Below are 14,589 nucleotides of genomic sequence, written 5' to 3' on the forward strand. Positions count from 1 at the left end.
ATTTAGTGACATTCTCTTGCTGAAATTGTTCAGTTTGACAAAACTCAGATTCAAGCGTCGTATGATTTGTGTAATGAATTGATAATGAAATATGCTTGGCAAGACGCGCCTGATAAAGACACGGCAAGAGAGGGCTTATATGGACGAACCTGCGATCTACTGTAATTTTAGAGTGTAGTATAATCCTGGTATCAATCCTTGTGTAGAGACCGCTTTGACATAATGTCGGTCTCATTGGTATGGATAGTTTAAAGAGTACAAACACTTAGTTAATACTATAGGATATTGTTTACTTTCAATATACCAACTGTTCACACTTCATTACGTCAACTTGATGTTTACCTCCGTTTCAGATTCTCAGCATGTCTATGGGATTGTATGCACCAGCACTCGCTTTAAATCAAGGTAACGTCACAGTGAAGGTACATCAATGATGAATTGAAGAAGAAGAGGCCAATCATGGTGCTCGTGAATTATTTCACCCGTCAGCTCTACTCTAATTGTTGTTTCGTGTTTAGGCTCGAATAAACAGTAACACAGAAAGAGTGAAAACAAAAAGCTTTTTAAAATTTAACAAATAATTTATTTCCCTGGAAAAATTCTGTAAAAATGAAGAAAAAAAAAAGGAGACGAACTTACGGTTTCAAGAATCAAATCCAAAAATGATCTAAGAATAATCCACCAATTAAATCGCAAAAGTCCTAGTAATAAATGCTCTAATAATTTCAAGTTCGAATCCTGATGGAATATCCAAGATGGATGACGATGACGTATGCTGTAGTCAGTACTGTGCTTATCTACAGTTTCTTGTAGAAATACAAATAATGACACTCCGGTAATTTGTAAGCAGTGTCTTTCTAAAATTTCTGTGTGAGCACTCCTCAAAATATTTCCAGACGAAATAAAATTAATCCTTTTGAAATCCAACGGAATTGCGAAATCGAATGGGGAGGGAGTTTATGTTACGTACACCAAAAATGACCCTGACGACAAGCAATCATTTTAAGATAAAATATAACTTGTTTACGAAGATTGCTACAAAATCTGAAACAAGGTCAAGATTGAGATCAACACCTCGTGTTTCCGAAAGAATGATTCAGGTCAACTAATTTTCTGGAAAAATATCATCTCCAGTGAATAAATTTACATTATGATAATAGAATAAAAATTTAAAACTGACAAACAATTAAATTAAAATAAATATGAATTAAATCAGATATATGTAACATTGTCCACTTAAGGATACAGCTGACAATAAAATATAACTAGTCAGCCATTATTGGAAAAATATCTTGTACAATACTTTAAGCAAATATCACATTCACTAAGATCGGTGTTTTGGATTTCAAGACTACTTTATCGTCTCCTGAGCTTTATGAATATAAGATCGTATTTCCTTTCAAGATTGCCCGCTGGAGAGTATGAATATTAAAATGTTGAGAAATGTGTAAAATAACGATCTTATTAACAGTCAAAATTGAAACATTGAAGAAATGAACCAATATTTCATAACAACAGAGAGGAAAACTATCTACATTTTAACAGCATGATTTTATTACATTTTGAAATCTGAAAAATGTGCCTTTTTATTACAAAAAAGGAAATTACAGCATATTTCAACATTAGATCAATAATAAATTTCATTTGATAAAAATATTATTTTCTCTACTGCGAATTCACCAATAGTCTGAACTAAACAGAAATAGTACTTTTACTAAGAAACTGCAATCAAAATCCCATAAACAGCCTATTTCCTTTTCGACGGCCGATTATTATTATCCTCTAGGTAAAACAAAACAACATACTTGATAACCTTTTTATAACTCTCTGTCCCCCACCCCATACTACAATTTTCGAAGACAATTCGATGATAATCAAATACGGTTTGTCCGTGCGTGTAATTCTGACATCAGTAGCAATATCAACTTTTAACCTTGCCTTGCCTAGTTTAAACAATTATTTTTCTTGCTGAAAATATAGGAGCTATGCCTTTCCCGTGGACACACCGAGGCAGACAACTTTGGCTGCCCTGGGTGGGCGTAGAGGACACACGGTACCAACTGTATGGAAAAATGGGAACCAGTCTGGAAATGGGTGTAGAAATAATATAGAGTATTAATAGGGGCGACTGACTAGGATTGGCTGATAATGAAAGTTAGGTTTTAGTAAAGAGAATCTTTTGAGAGCTTATCCTAGTTGTAACTGAAAAAATGGAGACATTGTTTTATTGATAGAATTTTAGTCTTTGAACGGTCTTGAATTTGGAACACTCATTACTGAAATTAACACCTGGCTCTTTGGTGTGGAGTTGAAAGCACATGTTTCAAAGACATGTAGGTCCAGAAAATGCCGCGGATCATACCCTTTTCTCTACACAGAAACTGTCGTCCAGGATGCATCTATACTGATAAATATAGTTTTGATCAAGAGCACTCGGAAATTTAAAGTTATTTAATTTTTAATATCATACTGTTTGAATAGGTTTATTATAGGGGACTGATTTAGTTCCGTGAGTCCAAGAATCTTCAATCCATTAATTACGAATCTGATGTTCTACACAACGGGGTCCATAACACATCTGGATCCTACCATATATTGAGGAATTCTATCTTAGAATTTTGACCGAATGGAAAAATAAAATATGTTTCGAAACGTGGATAAACTTTTCACAATAATGAATAGCATTATACTGGAATTTCTACGGTTTTACTGTTTATTTTAACTTGAACAATCGAATTTCTATGGATTTTACTGTATGTTATAACTTCAACACTGGAATATCTACGGTTTTACTGTATATTTTAACTGAAACACTGGTATTGTTACGGTTTTAATGCATGCTGTAGTTGGGAAAAATACTGATAATCTCTCAAACAGTGCCAAATAAATAACAGTTCTGCACTTGCCTATACCGGGAATTCAAGTTGCAAAGAACGGTTATATGATTAACACACATAGATCTGTACATGTCTACATATTTTCGTTCGTTGCTTCTTTTGTTAATTCGGTTACATTCTTTATTTTCATTCAGTCAGCCTGTATGTATGTATGTATGTATGTATGTATTCATTTATTGTTCTCTGAATCGAATGATAGATAACTAATTCCCCACTGATCCATGTATACATATTTGTATGTATCATGTTCCATTGCAGTTATGAAGTTCGATATGTTATTATCCATCCTTGTGATTGGCGCTGTCTGTACTTTCTACACGGCCATAGTAAGTATGCCCAGAAACACCGTCTTGCGAAGTTTCTCCTAATTTTAATTTATCAAGCAACATAATTAGTTTAAAAAGAAATAGTAAAAAGACGATAAACTGAAAAGAAAATGAAAAGTACAGAACTCATTTATTATGTTTTCTATATAGACTGTTTTGCTTCTCAGAAAAATCTGTGATAAACAAAATCTGAAATAAGCAATGATTTAATATTGAATTTACGATGCTCTTTGAATAATTTTCAGCTTTTGTTCCCCATGGTTCTCAAAAGCTGGAAATTATTCAATTCATTGCATAAATTCAATAATAAATCATCACCATGTATGAGAGCCTCTGCATAGAAAAGTTATTTATAGACACGTCGTAACGGTGACGTCATGATGTTGCAGAATAATCTATTTTACGTAATTTAGCAGTGTTAAATAGATGAGTCCGGGGATAAAGCATATGATAAATTTGTGTATTTGCAGGGCGGTTTAAAAGCGGTCATGTGGACCGACAGTTTCCAAATGATAATTATCGTGGCGGGATTTTTGGCTGTAGCAATACAGGGAACGACGGAAGTTGGTGGATTCGACGTTGTGTGGGAAAGGGCTCTCAGTGGGGGGAAGCTGAATCTTAATAAGTAAGACAATGCTTTTAATAAACAAGGCATGCTCTCAATATTTAAAGCCCAAGATTTCAATCTCAATATTTTTGCTTGCACTATCTGAAATACACGTGGATATACGTGTACCTGGCTGCACTGTTGAAGAAGAGGACAAACGGTAAATTACGAAATAAATAAAACCCGAAACTAAAAGAATTGAGATGGTCAATCTTTCTTCATTAAAGCTCAGTTAGTCAATCTTTAAATCCGTTTTCATATGTAAATGTTACCATGTTCCATTGTTATGCTAAATCGAATACAATAATAATAAGTCACGGGAATTACTTATTTTGGAAGCCTCTTTCATGCATCATTTTATAGTCTTCAAAATCAATTCACTAAAAGCTGAGCCCTAATTTGGCGTCTATGTAAGTCCTATTAATAATTCGGCGATTACACAAAGCGGCTCTATGAGTCCTCTGAATACCCTGGTTATATGTGTATATAGAGCTTTGTATATAGCTTTAGAAAAGACACTTAGCTACTTTATTCTTGGCATGATACAGCATAGACGTGATGGAAATGTGGTTAATACCGCCTCCGTCCAGGAACATTAACAACCAAAGATTTATCTAGGTCATGAACCCATGTGAAAATCGATAACTGTGATCATTATGCTTTTTTTGATGTTTATAGTCTGTGCTTATTACACACACACACACACACACACACACACACACACGAAACATTATATGTAATGGGCGGTATCACAAAAGTAGAAAAGTTCTGCATGAATTTCTTTAAATAAAAGAAACGTATATAAGCTGAAACATTTATAAAGATCTACTCATCAAATACGAACCAAAAACGATAAGAAGTAATTTCTTTTTTCCAGCTTTGATCTGAATCCTCTCACACGCCATACGTTCTGGGGCCTGATCATTGGTGGCAGCATAACAAGTTTGACCGCATACGGTGGGAACCAGGCAATGATTCAGAGATATCTCAGCATGGAGAATACCAAAAAAGCTAAAATGTTGGTTTTCTTCATTTTCTTTGAAATATTATTTATCAAAGACAAAACTCTAGCGCCTATTTAATAATTACATTCAAAACGAGAATAATTCCAACGGCAAGGAGTCAAATACATTAGAATTGTGAATAATTCCAACGGCAATGAGGTAAATACATTAGAATTGTGAATAATTCCAACGACAATGATTTAAATACATTAAAATTGTGAATATTTCCAACGGCAATAAGTTAAATACATTTGAATTGTGAATAATTTCAACGTGGCATAATCAAGACTAGCTTCTGTGCGATACCTTTCTATTAATATTAAAACATCATTGAAGACAGGGTACATGACTGTTGGAACCGAGCTGCTGTATTTTGTAATATAGTTTGTGAACGGCATTGTACTTGTCCGCACCATTTGGTAGAAGAATATTATACCAAAAAAATGATATAATATATTCAGGTAGAATGTTTCATTTGTATCCCTTAATGAAGTTATTTATTAAAGTTGTAAAACGATAAAATTTGTATTGTCTAAAACTAGTAATTAATATTATTCTTGAGACTCTTTAAATGCCAACATTTACTAGCTGCACAGGAAACTTGAAGGTAATGACTTAAAGACTAAGCCTCCGCTACCTGATTCAGGCTGATTTTGTTGTTAGCGATTTTAACCACAGTATAAATAGTCACACCTATCTACTGGTACGTGAGTTTTGGAAGTGCACAACATTGTCACCGCTGGCATTTCTTTACCTCAAATAATGAGAATAAAATAAATTTCATAGGTAATATGCTGCAACCATGATATAGTAAAGTTTTATTCAAGTTTTTCCTATTGATTATTTTTCAGAGCGTTGTATCTACAACTTCCGGCTGGCGTTATAGTGACAAGCATGTTTGTTTACGGTGGTCTAGTTCTCTATGCTAAGTACAGTTTAGACGATCCTCTGATGACGTGTAAAATTCGACAGCCTGACCAGGTAAGGCGATATAAAGAAAATTTCCGAGTCTGTATCTGGACAACTGGCCATACAATATGTCCATCATGAAACTGTTCTCCGCTGACGTAGCTAAACAACGCCACTGCTTGCGCAGATATGTGATCCCAGATTCAGCCTCGTTTTGAATCATTATCTTAGTCATTTTTGGGTGGAGTTTGGGAGAAACAAGATGAAACGTTAACCTTGACAGTGTTGGAGTTGCCGGTTAAAGGCTTAAAATTTCTATAATTTCCGAGACTTTTTGCAGATTCCTTGTAAAAATGAAAAACAATAGCTCGCTCTTTTTTGAAAAGCGAGAGCGCCATCTGGGAAACAGTATACATCAGTTATATACCCGTGTCTTTAGCTTGTCCTTTTCCCCGACCAATCTGTAGCTACCATGTACGGGGACCTAGTACGAGCTAATCCACTGTTTCAAAATGGCGGCAGACAGGTTTACAGTTTTAGTTTTTATTGCGTACAGTCGAAATATGCACCATTTGGTAAATAAGACCCCGTATAATCTGGACGTTCCGGGTAATCTGACAGACGTTTAAGGCGAGCCTTTTTTCCTAAAGTATCAATACAGTTCTGAAAGTCTGAAGTATGAAAACTCAGCATTATTTGAATTTGTAGTATGCCCACATTGGACCAACGGTTTAAAAATGGCTGCAACTTATGTGACAAAGGTCATTCCTTTGTCGATGCCTTGTTTATTAAAGGTCTTGACCTTGGTACCTTAGTACTCCTCTTCGTGAATGTTGTACGTTAACGCGTAAACAAGGAAGTTGAAAAAAGTGCCTGTACATGAATTGCCCTTCACCACACACACACACATACACACACACGCACACCGTGGTTCCTTTGTTTAACAAGTTTTTAATATTATTTTTGAAACAGGTAATTCATCAAAATCATTACCAGATGAATATAGCATCCCCCTACACAAGAAAGGGCATATTGAAGTGAAAAAAGTAGTGTGAATATGTGTGATTAGGAATTTTAACGTAGCTTAAAAAAAAAAATCAGTCATATTGCTACAATGTCTGCAGTGTTGCAGTTTATAGTGATGTCTAGCACCGGGGAATCATGCTGCAGACATGTAGCATGATGTCCCACCCAGTCACATTATCCTGACACCAGGCCGACCAGTCCTAACACTAACCTCTTAATGCTGAGCGTCTAGCGAGGCAGCTGTTAGTACCATTTTTGTAAGTCATTGGTATGACTCGACCAGGGTTCGAAAACATTACAGAGGTATAGCGCTACTGAATTCAGTTGGAAAACGTTTCACGGATATATTGAATGCTAAAGTTATGAAATTGGAACGAATAATATTTTTTATTATCTTATTTAATCACATTTAGGGTTTAGGAAAAATATGGAAACGAGATAATATATGAATTTTTTTATGGTTTAATGACTTATATAAAAATAATGGCAAGTTATTACATTGTGGAGTCATTGATTTTTACACAGGCTGTTGATAATGCTGCTAGAGATAATGTATACTTTAAATAAATTAAACCTGGTATGAGTAGCAAAATGTTAAATGTTAACTGTTACTCAAGATAACTATGCAAATATAAAGTATAAGGTTATGTCTCAGAAACCATTTGAAATTTCATGCATTTTAGCTGTACGTAAAGACGAATGTTTTTCTCCATTTTTATTTGTAATGTACATGAATGGCTCAGAAAATGAAAACTACCTTAATTGGATAAAAGTAAGTATGATAAAGTTGTTTTACGGCCTTGAGAACAGTTTACAAGTTATTTCAATGTCTTTACAGATCATTAATGTTTTCGTCAGCAACGCTCTAAACCATTCTTATAAATGTCTTACTCCTGTAATAAAATATAACGCTTTAGTCAAAGCAAATTCCACTGAAATTGTATAATTACATGACATCAAGGAATTATTTAGTGTCAAACATTATTCACAAAAATAATGTTATATATGGTGAAGCTGGCATAATTTCATTCATTACTCTAAGGTATTTTTTAATAACGAAATACTGGCTAAAATTACTCAACTAGTTGTAAGAAACTATACAAAACGTGTGTACCATATGATATTAAAATGATGGTACTCTTTAATCCGGAAAGCAAATTTGAGTTACCAATATTATCGTTTTAATATATAATCTTGGCGTTCTTGAGCTTGGCTTTTCTACGGTGTTGGTGTTTTAATTTAGTTTCTGACTTTTTAAAAACAAATGTTGTCAGATAATTTTATTCGAAATTGAAATTACAGTTTGTCAAATTCAGCAATAGCTAGTTTCTACAGAACATTTGCAATTTTTATATTATCATATATCTAAGCTATTGGCATCCGTAAATTTATTTATTTTCATTTCTCCCGTAACCTGGCTGGTCGTAGGGGTGCCACTGATAAATTTGCGGACTTTGGGACTTTGCGAATTCTATGCATGTCCACTCTTTGATATTATCTTCACATCTCTTCTGTCTGTCATGTCTTCACTTTTCTCTCACTGTACCATATGAGATTGTATTTAACAGGTCAGATGTGCGCTAGACGTGACCATACCATCTTGGTTTGTCTTTCTTTACGATGGTGAGAAGATCTTCATATGATCCTATTGCACCTTGGATTCTAATGCGCACCTATTCACTCGAGACGTGGTCTAAGTATGCGATTTTCAGGATTCTTCGAAAACATCTCACCACTAAGGCATTGAGTCTTCTCTCTAGTTATGCTGTCAAGGTCAGTGTCTTACATGCATACAGGAATATGAACATGACGAGGAATCGCATAAGCTTAATCTTGGACCCAAAGGTATAGTTGCTGACCTTCCAAAAAGTCTTCAGCCTAGCCAGTGCAGTTGTTGTCTGCGCAATCCTGGACAAAGCCAGAGGTCATGAACCTTCATCAGAGGTTATTGCACTTAGATACTTGAAGCTTGTCTTGTGCACAGCTTCTGTCCATTCACTCTTATTTCATTTTTTTACGCCGCTTGGCTTGTTTGCCATTAGCTTAGTCATTTCAGCGCTGATCTCCATCCCATACTTTCGTGATGCTTGTTTGGGACGGTTCACTAAGGTTTCAGGATCTTGTTCATCTCCTGCTAAGCCATCGAAATAATCATCAAAGCGCAGGTTAGTGATAGTTATATCTTCAACTCTAATATTGTCCCCATGGTCATCCGATGCATCAGACATGATCCTTTTCAGGTAGATGTTGATGAGAGTGGGTGAGAGAAGGCACCCCTTTCCGACTCTGACTGTGGTTCTGAATCAGTCTCCCTATATTGCCATTGATTTAAGCTGCGCTCGTCGCCTTGTCATACAAGTTTCCTATCGTGCTGATTAGTTTTGAGTTTATATTGTATACCCGCATGGTGGTCCACAAGGCTGCATACCATATCCCTGTCAAAAGTCTTCCTGACCCCTGTCATGTCATTCATTGACTTCAAGAAGGCGTTCGACAGGGTATATCCGAAAACAGAGAATTTAAAATTTAATCTGGTTGATTGATTAGACCTAAGAAGACTCCCAGAGAAATTAAAATATGCCCAGTTTGCTCAGTGTTAGAAAATGAGTATCATTTAATCATCAAATATTGAATATATAATGATTTTAAAAATACGCATATGCCACGCATTATTAGAGAAAACCTAACATGCTTGAATGTATCACTTAAATATCTAGTTCATTTACTTGTCATGTTAGGAAGTATTTGCATTTATCGAGCTTGTTAAATGAGAAAAAAATTCGTTACTTCATTCTTCTGCCAAGACTTATATATTGCAATAAAAAAAATGAGTCTACCATTCCTGTATTGGGAAGCCGCAGTAGCTCAGTTGGTAAAGGGTCGCGATTTCGATACCCACCCATGCAGTCCATCTTCGCTAGCCAAGTTTCTGATATGGTAACCTAGCTACTCCTTGATGGACCGATCAGATATGTCAGTGCTATGCACTAGCGAGATTCATTGGATTTCACGAGCTACCTCACTTGGTACGTAACGCCAACTAACCAACAGAGTGTAATAGTCGTGCATCGTACATTGGTCGAAAATGGTGGAGGCGATTGACTTCAAAAGGATACTTTGTAAGTTTAATATCGAAACTCTGACTACATACCAGAAAGAAGCCATTACATGTGTATTTGAGAGAAAGGATGCATTTGTACAAACACGGAAATGCAGTGGAAAATCACTTATTTATGAGTCCGCTCAGGTTGTGTGCACCCAGTGTATTGATTATAAAGGAAACATTTTCAAATTTGAACAATTGTATTTTGATTTGATGCAGTGGATCTGATCTATCCGCGAAGTTGTATATAGCTTAACATATCAGAACTTTGGCTAGCGAAGACGATGGCAGCCAACAACAGCAGCCAAAGCGTATCCTTGATAAAGGCGCTTGGTTCCCGTTTCCTATGCAAGACGTAGCCAAAAATGCATTATAAACGCCGTTAAAACCAACAACAGTCCATTTTCCTGTTCTATAATTTGAATTATTTTTAAGTGCTGTACTCTAACATGTAAATGGAGTGAAGATCATAACATTTAATTATTCTTAGTTGAAGAGCGATTCTGTCTTTCTTTTATAAACAGTATGATACATTAAGTTTAGTGTGTGCAGCAGTTTTGATTGGTTTATGACCTCTTATCCTGTTTTGTACTTTAATTTAAATCTATTCTTTTTGTGGACCAGAATTTAATCCAATAGTATTTCATAGAAATAAATTTAAAGATTTATGTCTATCAAATAAGAATATGCCGAACATGCCTTCCCAATCTATGTTTCTCAAAAACACTCCTTATCATTTCAGATATATGTTCTAATTCCACGCATTATCAGTTACAGTGAAAACATAGCATACTGCTTTCTTACAAAACACAGTGTTAATTGTCTTTGTTGACTTATCGATATGTCTCTACAATAATTTATATCCACTCACCCAACTACACCTAATGTGCCCAACTACACATAATATGTGTACTCACCCAACAACACCTGATGGTGGCACTGTACTCTGAAATCACCAATGCCGTTTACATATGTCTTGTTAGAAGCCAGTGGTCTTTACTTGACCGAGCGGTGTCAAACCCAGGCGCGATTCCTGCTAGAAGTCATAAGCTTACCTCAAATTTCCAAAGATTTCCATACAAGTTCAGTTGTAAATTAGAAAACCCGACGTGTCCAGTCTATGCATAAATTTTACTCTAATCAATGCAAGACCACAGAGCTCACAACCTGCCTAATATACGCCGTAGAAACCCTACAACTAACCCTTTTACACAGGGAACTATTTTAACTACGCCACCTTAGGCCAGTTAATCCACGGTTTCCAGGCACATTTTGCCAGTACAAAATGCATCACATTTGCCACCATGGTGACATGAACGATATCTGCGGAGTCCCTTCTAATTGATTCCATTGTGTAATTTACCAGTTTCCTACCCATAAATACAGCCACTGCAGTCACACCACCAATGTACACCACTAGATTTTAATATTCCAGGGTCACGTATTCGGTATTTCTATTGCACCGAATTCCAATAATCAGACAAGTAATCACAAAAATCTAAGAATTCCTTTTAACGGGGCGCTATAACCAAATGTGCATACTCCCAAGTTTATTACAGTGTATTCCAGTTATCTCCTGCTGTGCTTAATTTAAATATTGGCGCCATCTTACTGTTAAAGAAATTATATTAAAGATTTGTATCTTTAAAGAACTACATACGTTACTGAATCCATTATCTATTTTCAATTGTTTTTTTTAGTTTGAAAAAGTGTTAAGCTCGCTTATCCGATTCTCAGCTCTAAAACTTAGTATCAAAGATTAATTTTTTATTGACTCTAAAATTTGGTTCAAAGAAGTGTTCGTTTTTAATTTTGTGAATTGCCTGCTATGGCAGATGAAAATAAAGGCATGTTTCTAATAATAATAATAATAATAATTGCAAAAATTATTATTATTATTATTATTATTATTATTATTATTATTTGAGATACAATTTGCAAACATCAGATATCTTAAACATATTAAGCTATTAATAGTCCATGTAAATTGTTAGTTTCAGACATTCAGTCAAAATAAAGAATCTATAGTGTTTGGTATTTTATTCCCAGCAACATCAACATGGAATATCGTTGTAAATGGGAGTTACTGGATCCACTACGTTGTCCAAACAATCACCTGACAGATTTGACTCGCAGAGAGGCTGAAACGATTCCCAATCTACCTTTATCGAGTTCCATTTCTGCCCGAGCCTTTGAGGTTTGGGAATATAGTAAAGTAGTATTAAATTTAAGTTGATTGTGAAGAATTTTGTTTTCTTTATGATGATAAACACGCCTCCGGTAGCCTTATCAGTAGTTAATGTGCTGACGTGATGAGCTTTTTAAGACTGACTCTGTTGTTTTCTTTTAAATAGAAATATCTTTCTCATAAATAAGTTTGATCATATCTTTCAGTTGGTGCCATGGATGACTATGGACGTTCTAGGGGATTTCCATGGCTTCCCCGGGTTGTTATTGGCATGCATTTTTAGTGCATCACTAAGGTACAATAATTAGCCAACTGTCGTATGAGATAACCATGCCTACACATTTGTATAACATTTTATTTCAAATTCAAATTTTTCCATTTATACTATCTCCATGAACTAAGTAGGAATTTGAAGTATATTGTGAAAATATCATTAAACTTGGATGAAAAATATTTAAGCTATGACAATTTCAATAGGTACGTTTTACATGATATTAATTAACTTGGTGTCGGAGCAAAGACCAACATGATCAGTGAAGTATTCGCGATAACTTAACAACATAGCTCAGTGAAGTACTCGCGATAACTTAACGATACGACTTGGTCAATATTGTTCTCATAGGTTTTCTGTTTCTCTCAGTATCGATATCATTAGCTACATATAATGAGATTGTGTAATGCTAGTCTTGTCACACATCCAAATAACATTTTCCCCCACAAGTGACATCTCGTACTGAAACAGAATAAAGAAAAGCAACTTTTTTTCTTCTTCTAGCACTGTTTCGTCTGGGATAAATGCGATTGCCCTCGTCATAATGATGGACATGGTTGAGCCAGTCTATGAGTCCGTTAAGGGCGTCAAGATGACAGAAAAAGCATCAACAGTTATATCCAAGATCATGGGTTTGTTTTTTCGCGATCTAAATTACATACATATATATATATATATATATATATATATATATATATATATATATATATATATATATATATATATATATATATATATATATATATATATATATATATATATAAAGAGAGAGAGAGAGAGAGAGGTTTAATTCGCAAACGTTATGGCGGTTTTAGGAGAAATTAAAAACTGTGCATGATAGTTTACTGACTTGTGGACACAGTTTGAATACGTGAGTGTTAACAACCCCCATTATAATAAAGTTACAAGCAGCAGAGGTTCTCATTGCACGCAACTACAACGTATATTATAAAAACGTCGGCTTAATTGCAGTGAGGATTTGACGACTTAGTTACCCCTATTAAAAATACAGAAGATATAAGTAATTTAACCGACAAGCACCTAACATGTCATGTGAAAAGCTCAGCCTTTTCCGTATACAGGAATACGCTTAACTATCGAGCACCTTAGATTATTCCTAGTACTAACAGAGAAGCCCAAAGTACTACGGAAGAGAACTTTCAAAAGGGAAGAGATGATGGCCGGGGTTTTGGCTTGGATTTAGCTCACACATTGATGAAAGAGTACTGGAATCAAGAATAGTATGTCCCTTGTCATGGATATCACTGCAGACTTCTGGACAGTAAAGTTATTGGATTTTAAGTCGGATAATTACATTTTCACATACAATAGAATAATTGTTCCTCGAACGGAATACATACTTTGATACCTATCAATTTTTTAATTTGAAAATCTCCACGAGACAACAAAATAAAAAAAGAAGAAGAAATACCCCGATGTGAAACTAATATATAGAGCCTAGCAATGCAATCCTATTTTCGATTAAATAATGACAAGAAGACAGATATAACAGAATTTCCTCAGATGTGATTGAAATGCTGTAATAATAAGTCAACAAAGCAGAAAGGAATGACATATATGTATCACGTGGACATAAGTATAATACAGTACAAGACTGTATACGTATGTGTAAATTAAAGTTGATTTACATTCTACATACAGTAAAATTATGCTTTGCTTGTGGAAACTAACACGGAAACAAACTTTCTATTGTTGCGTCGCGTTGTATATGAACAGTGTTGATTCTACAAATTTTTATAATATTGTCTCTTTAGCTTTCGGATCAGGAGGCCTGACCATCGGACTGGCATTTTTAGCGGAATATTTTGGTAAATTAATCCTACAGGTGGGACTGAGTATATTCGGGGTGCTCGGCGGACCTCTACTGGGTGTCTTCGTCTGCGCCATGTTCATCCCCACCGTCAATGCCATTGTAAGTACAGCTTCGTGATGATCTTTTCCTTTTCGTCCTTAGAGTTAGTAGTTAACACATATGATGTTCATCTATCTATCTATCTATTTAGCTCTATATATCTATCTATTTAGCTCTATCTATCTATCTATCTATCTATCTATCTATCTATCTATCTATCTATCAGTTCAATATGTAAAACTTTAAAAGATATCAGATTTATGTTTAGGACCATTGCAGTATTACCGCCAATACGAGAAAAATAAACATAAAATATAGACAAGATAGAACAACAATTACACTAAAATCTGCATATAACAGTTTATTACAGTGAGCACCATTGTCA

The 14,589-nt window shown here is 35.0% G+C and overlaps 1 protein-coding gene across 1 annotated transcript in view; it reads left to right on the top strand.

Moving 5' to 3' along the window:
• Positions 1 to 14,589, top strand: part of LOC149780588 (sodium-coupled monocarboxylate transporter 1-like) — an 82,836-nt gene that overhangs the window by 55,069 nt on the left and 13,178 nt on the right. The window contains exons 3-10 of the mRNA XM_089936401.1: positions 354 to 405; positions 3,156 to 3,223; positions 3,694 to 3,848; positions 4,708 to 4,848; positions 5,686 to 5,815; positions 12,267 to 12,355; positions 12,836 to 12,963; positions 14,107 to 14,264. Of these exons, the coding sequence (XP_089792527.1) occupies positions 354 to 405; positions 3,156 to 3,223; positions 3,694 to 3,848; positions 4,708 to 4,848; positions 5,686 to 5,815; positions 12,267 to 12,355; positions 12,836 to 12,963; positions 14,107 to 14,264 (921 nt within the window). The remainder of the gene's footprint in view (positions 1 to 353; positions 406 to 3,155; positions 3,224 to 3,693; positions 3,849 to 4,707; positions 4,849 to 5,685; positions 5,816 to 12,266; positions 12,356 to 12,835; positions 12,964 to 14,106; positions 14,265 to 14,589) is intronic.

The sequence above is a fragment of the Sinohyriopsis cumingii genome, chromosome 16 (genome assembly GCF_028554795.1).
Source record: "Sinohyriopsis cumingii isolate HCF-2022 chromosome 16, ASM2855479v2, whole genome shotgun sequence".
NCBI classification, from domain to species: domain Eukaryota; kingdom Metazoa; phylum Mollusca; class Bivalvia; order Unionida; family Unionidae; genus Sinohyriopsis; species Sinohyriopsis cumingii.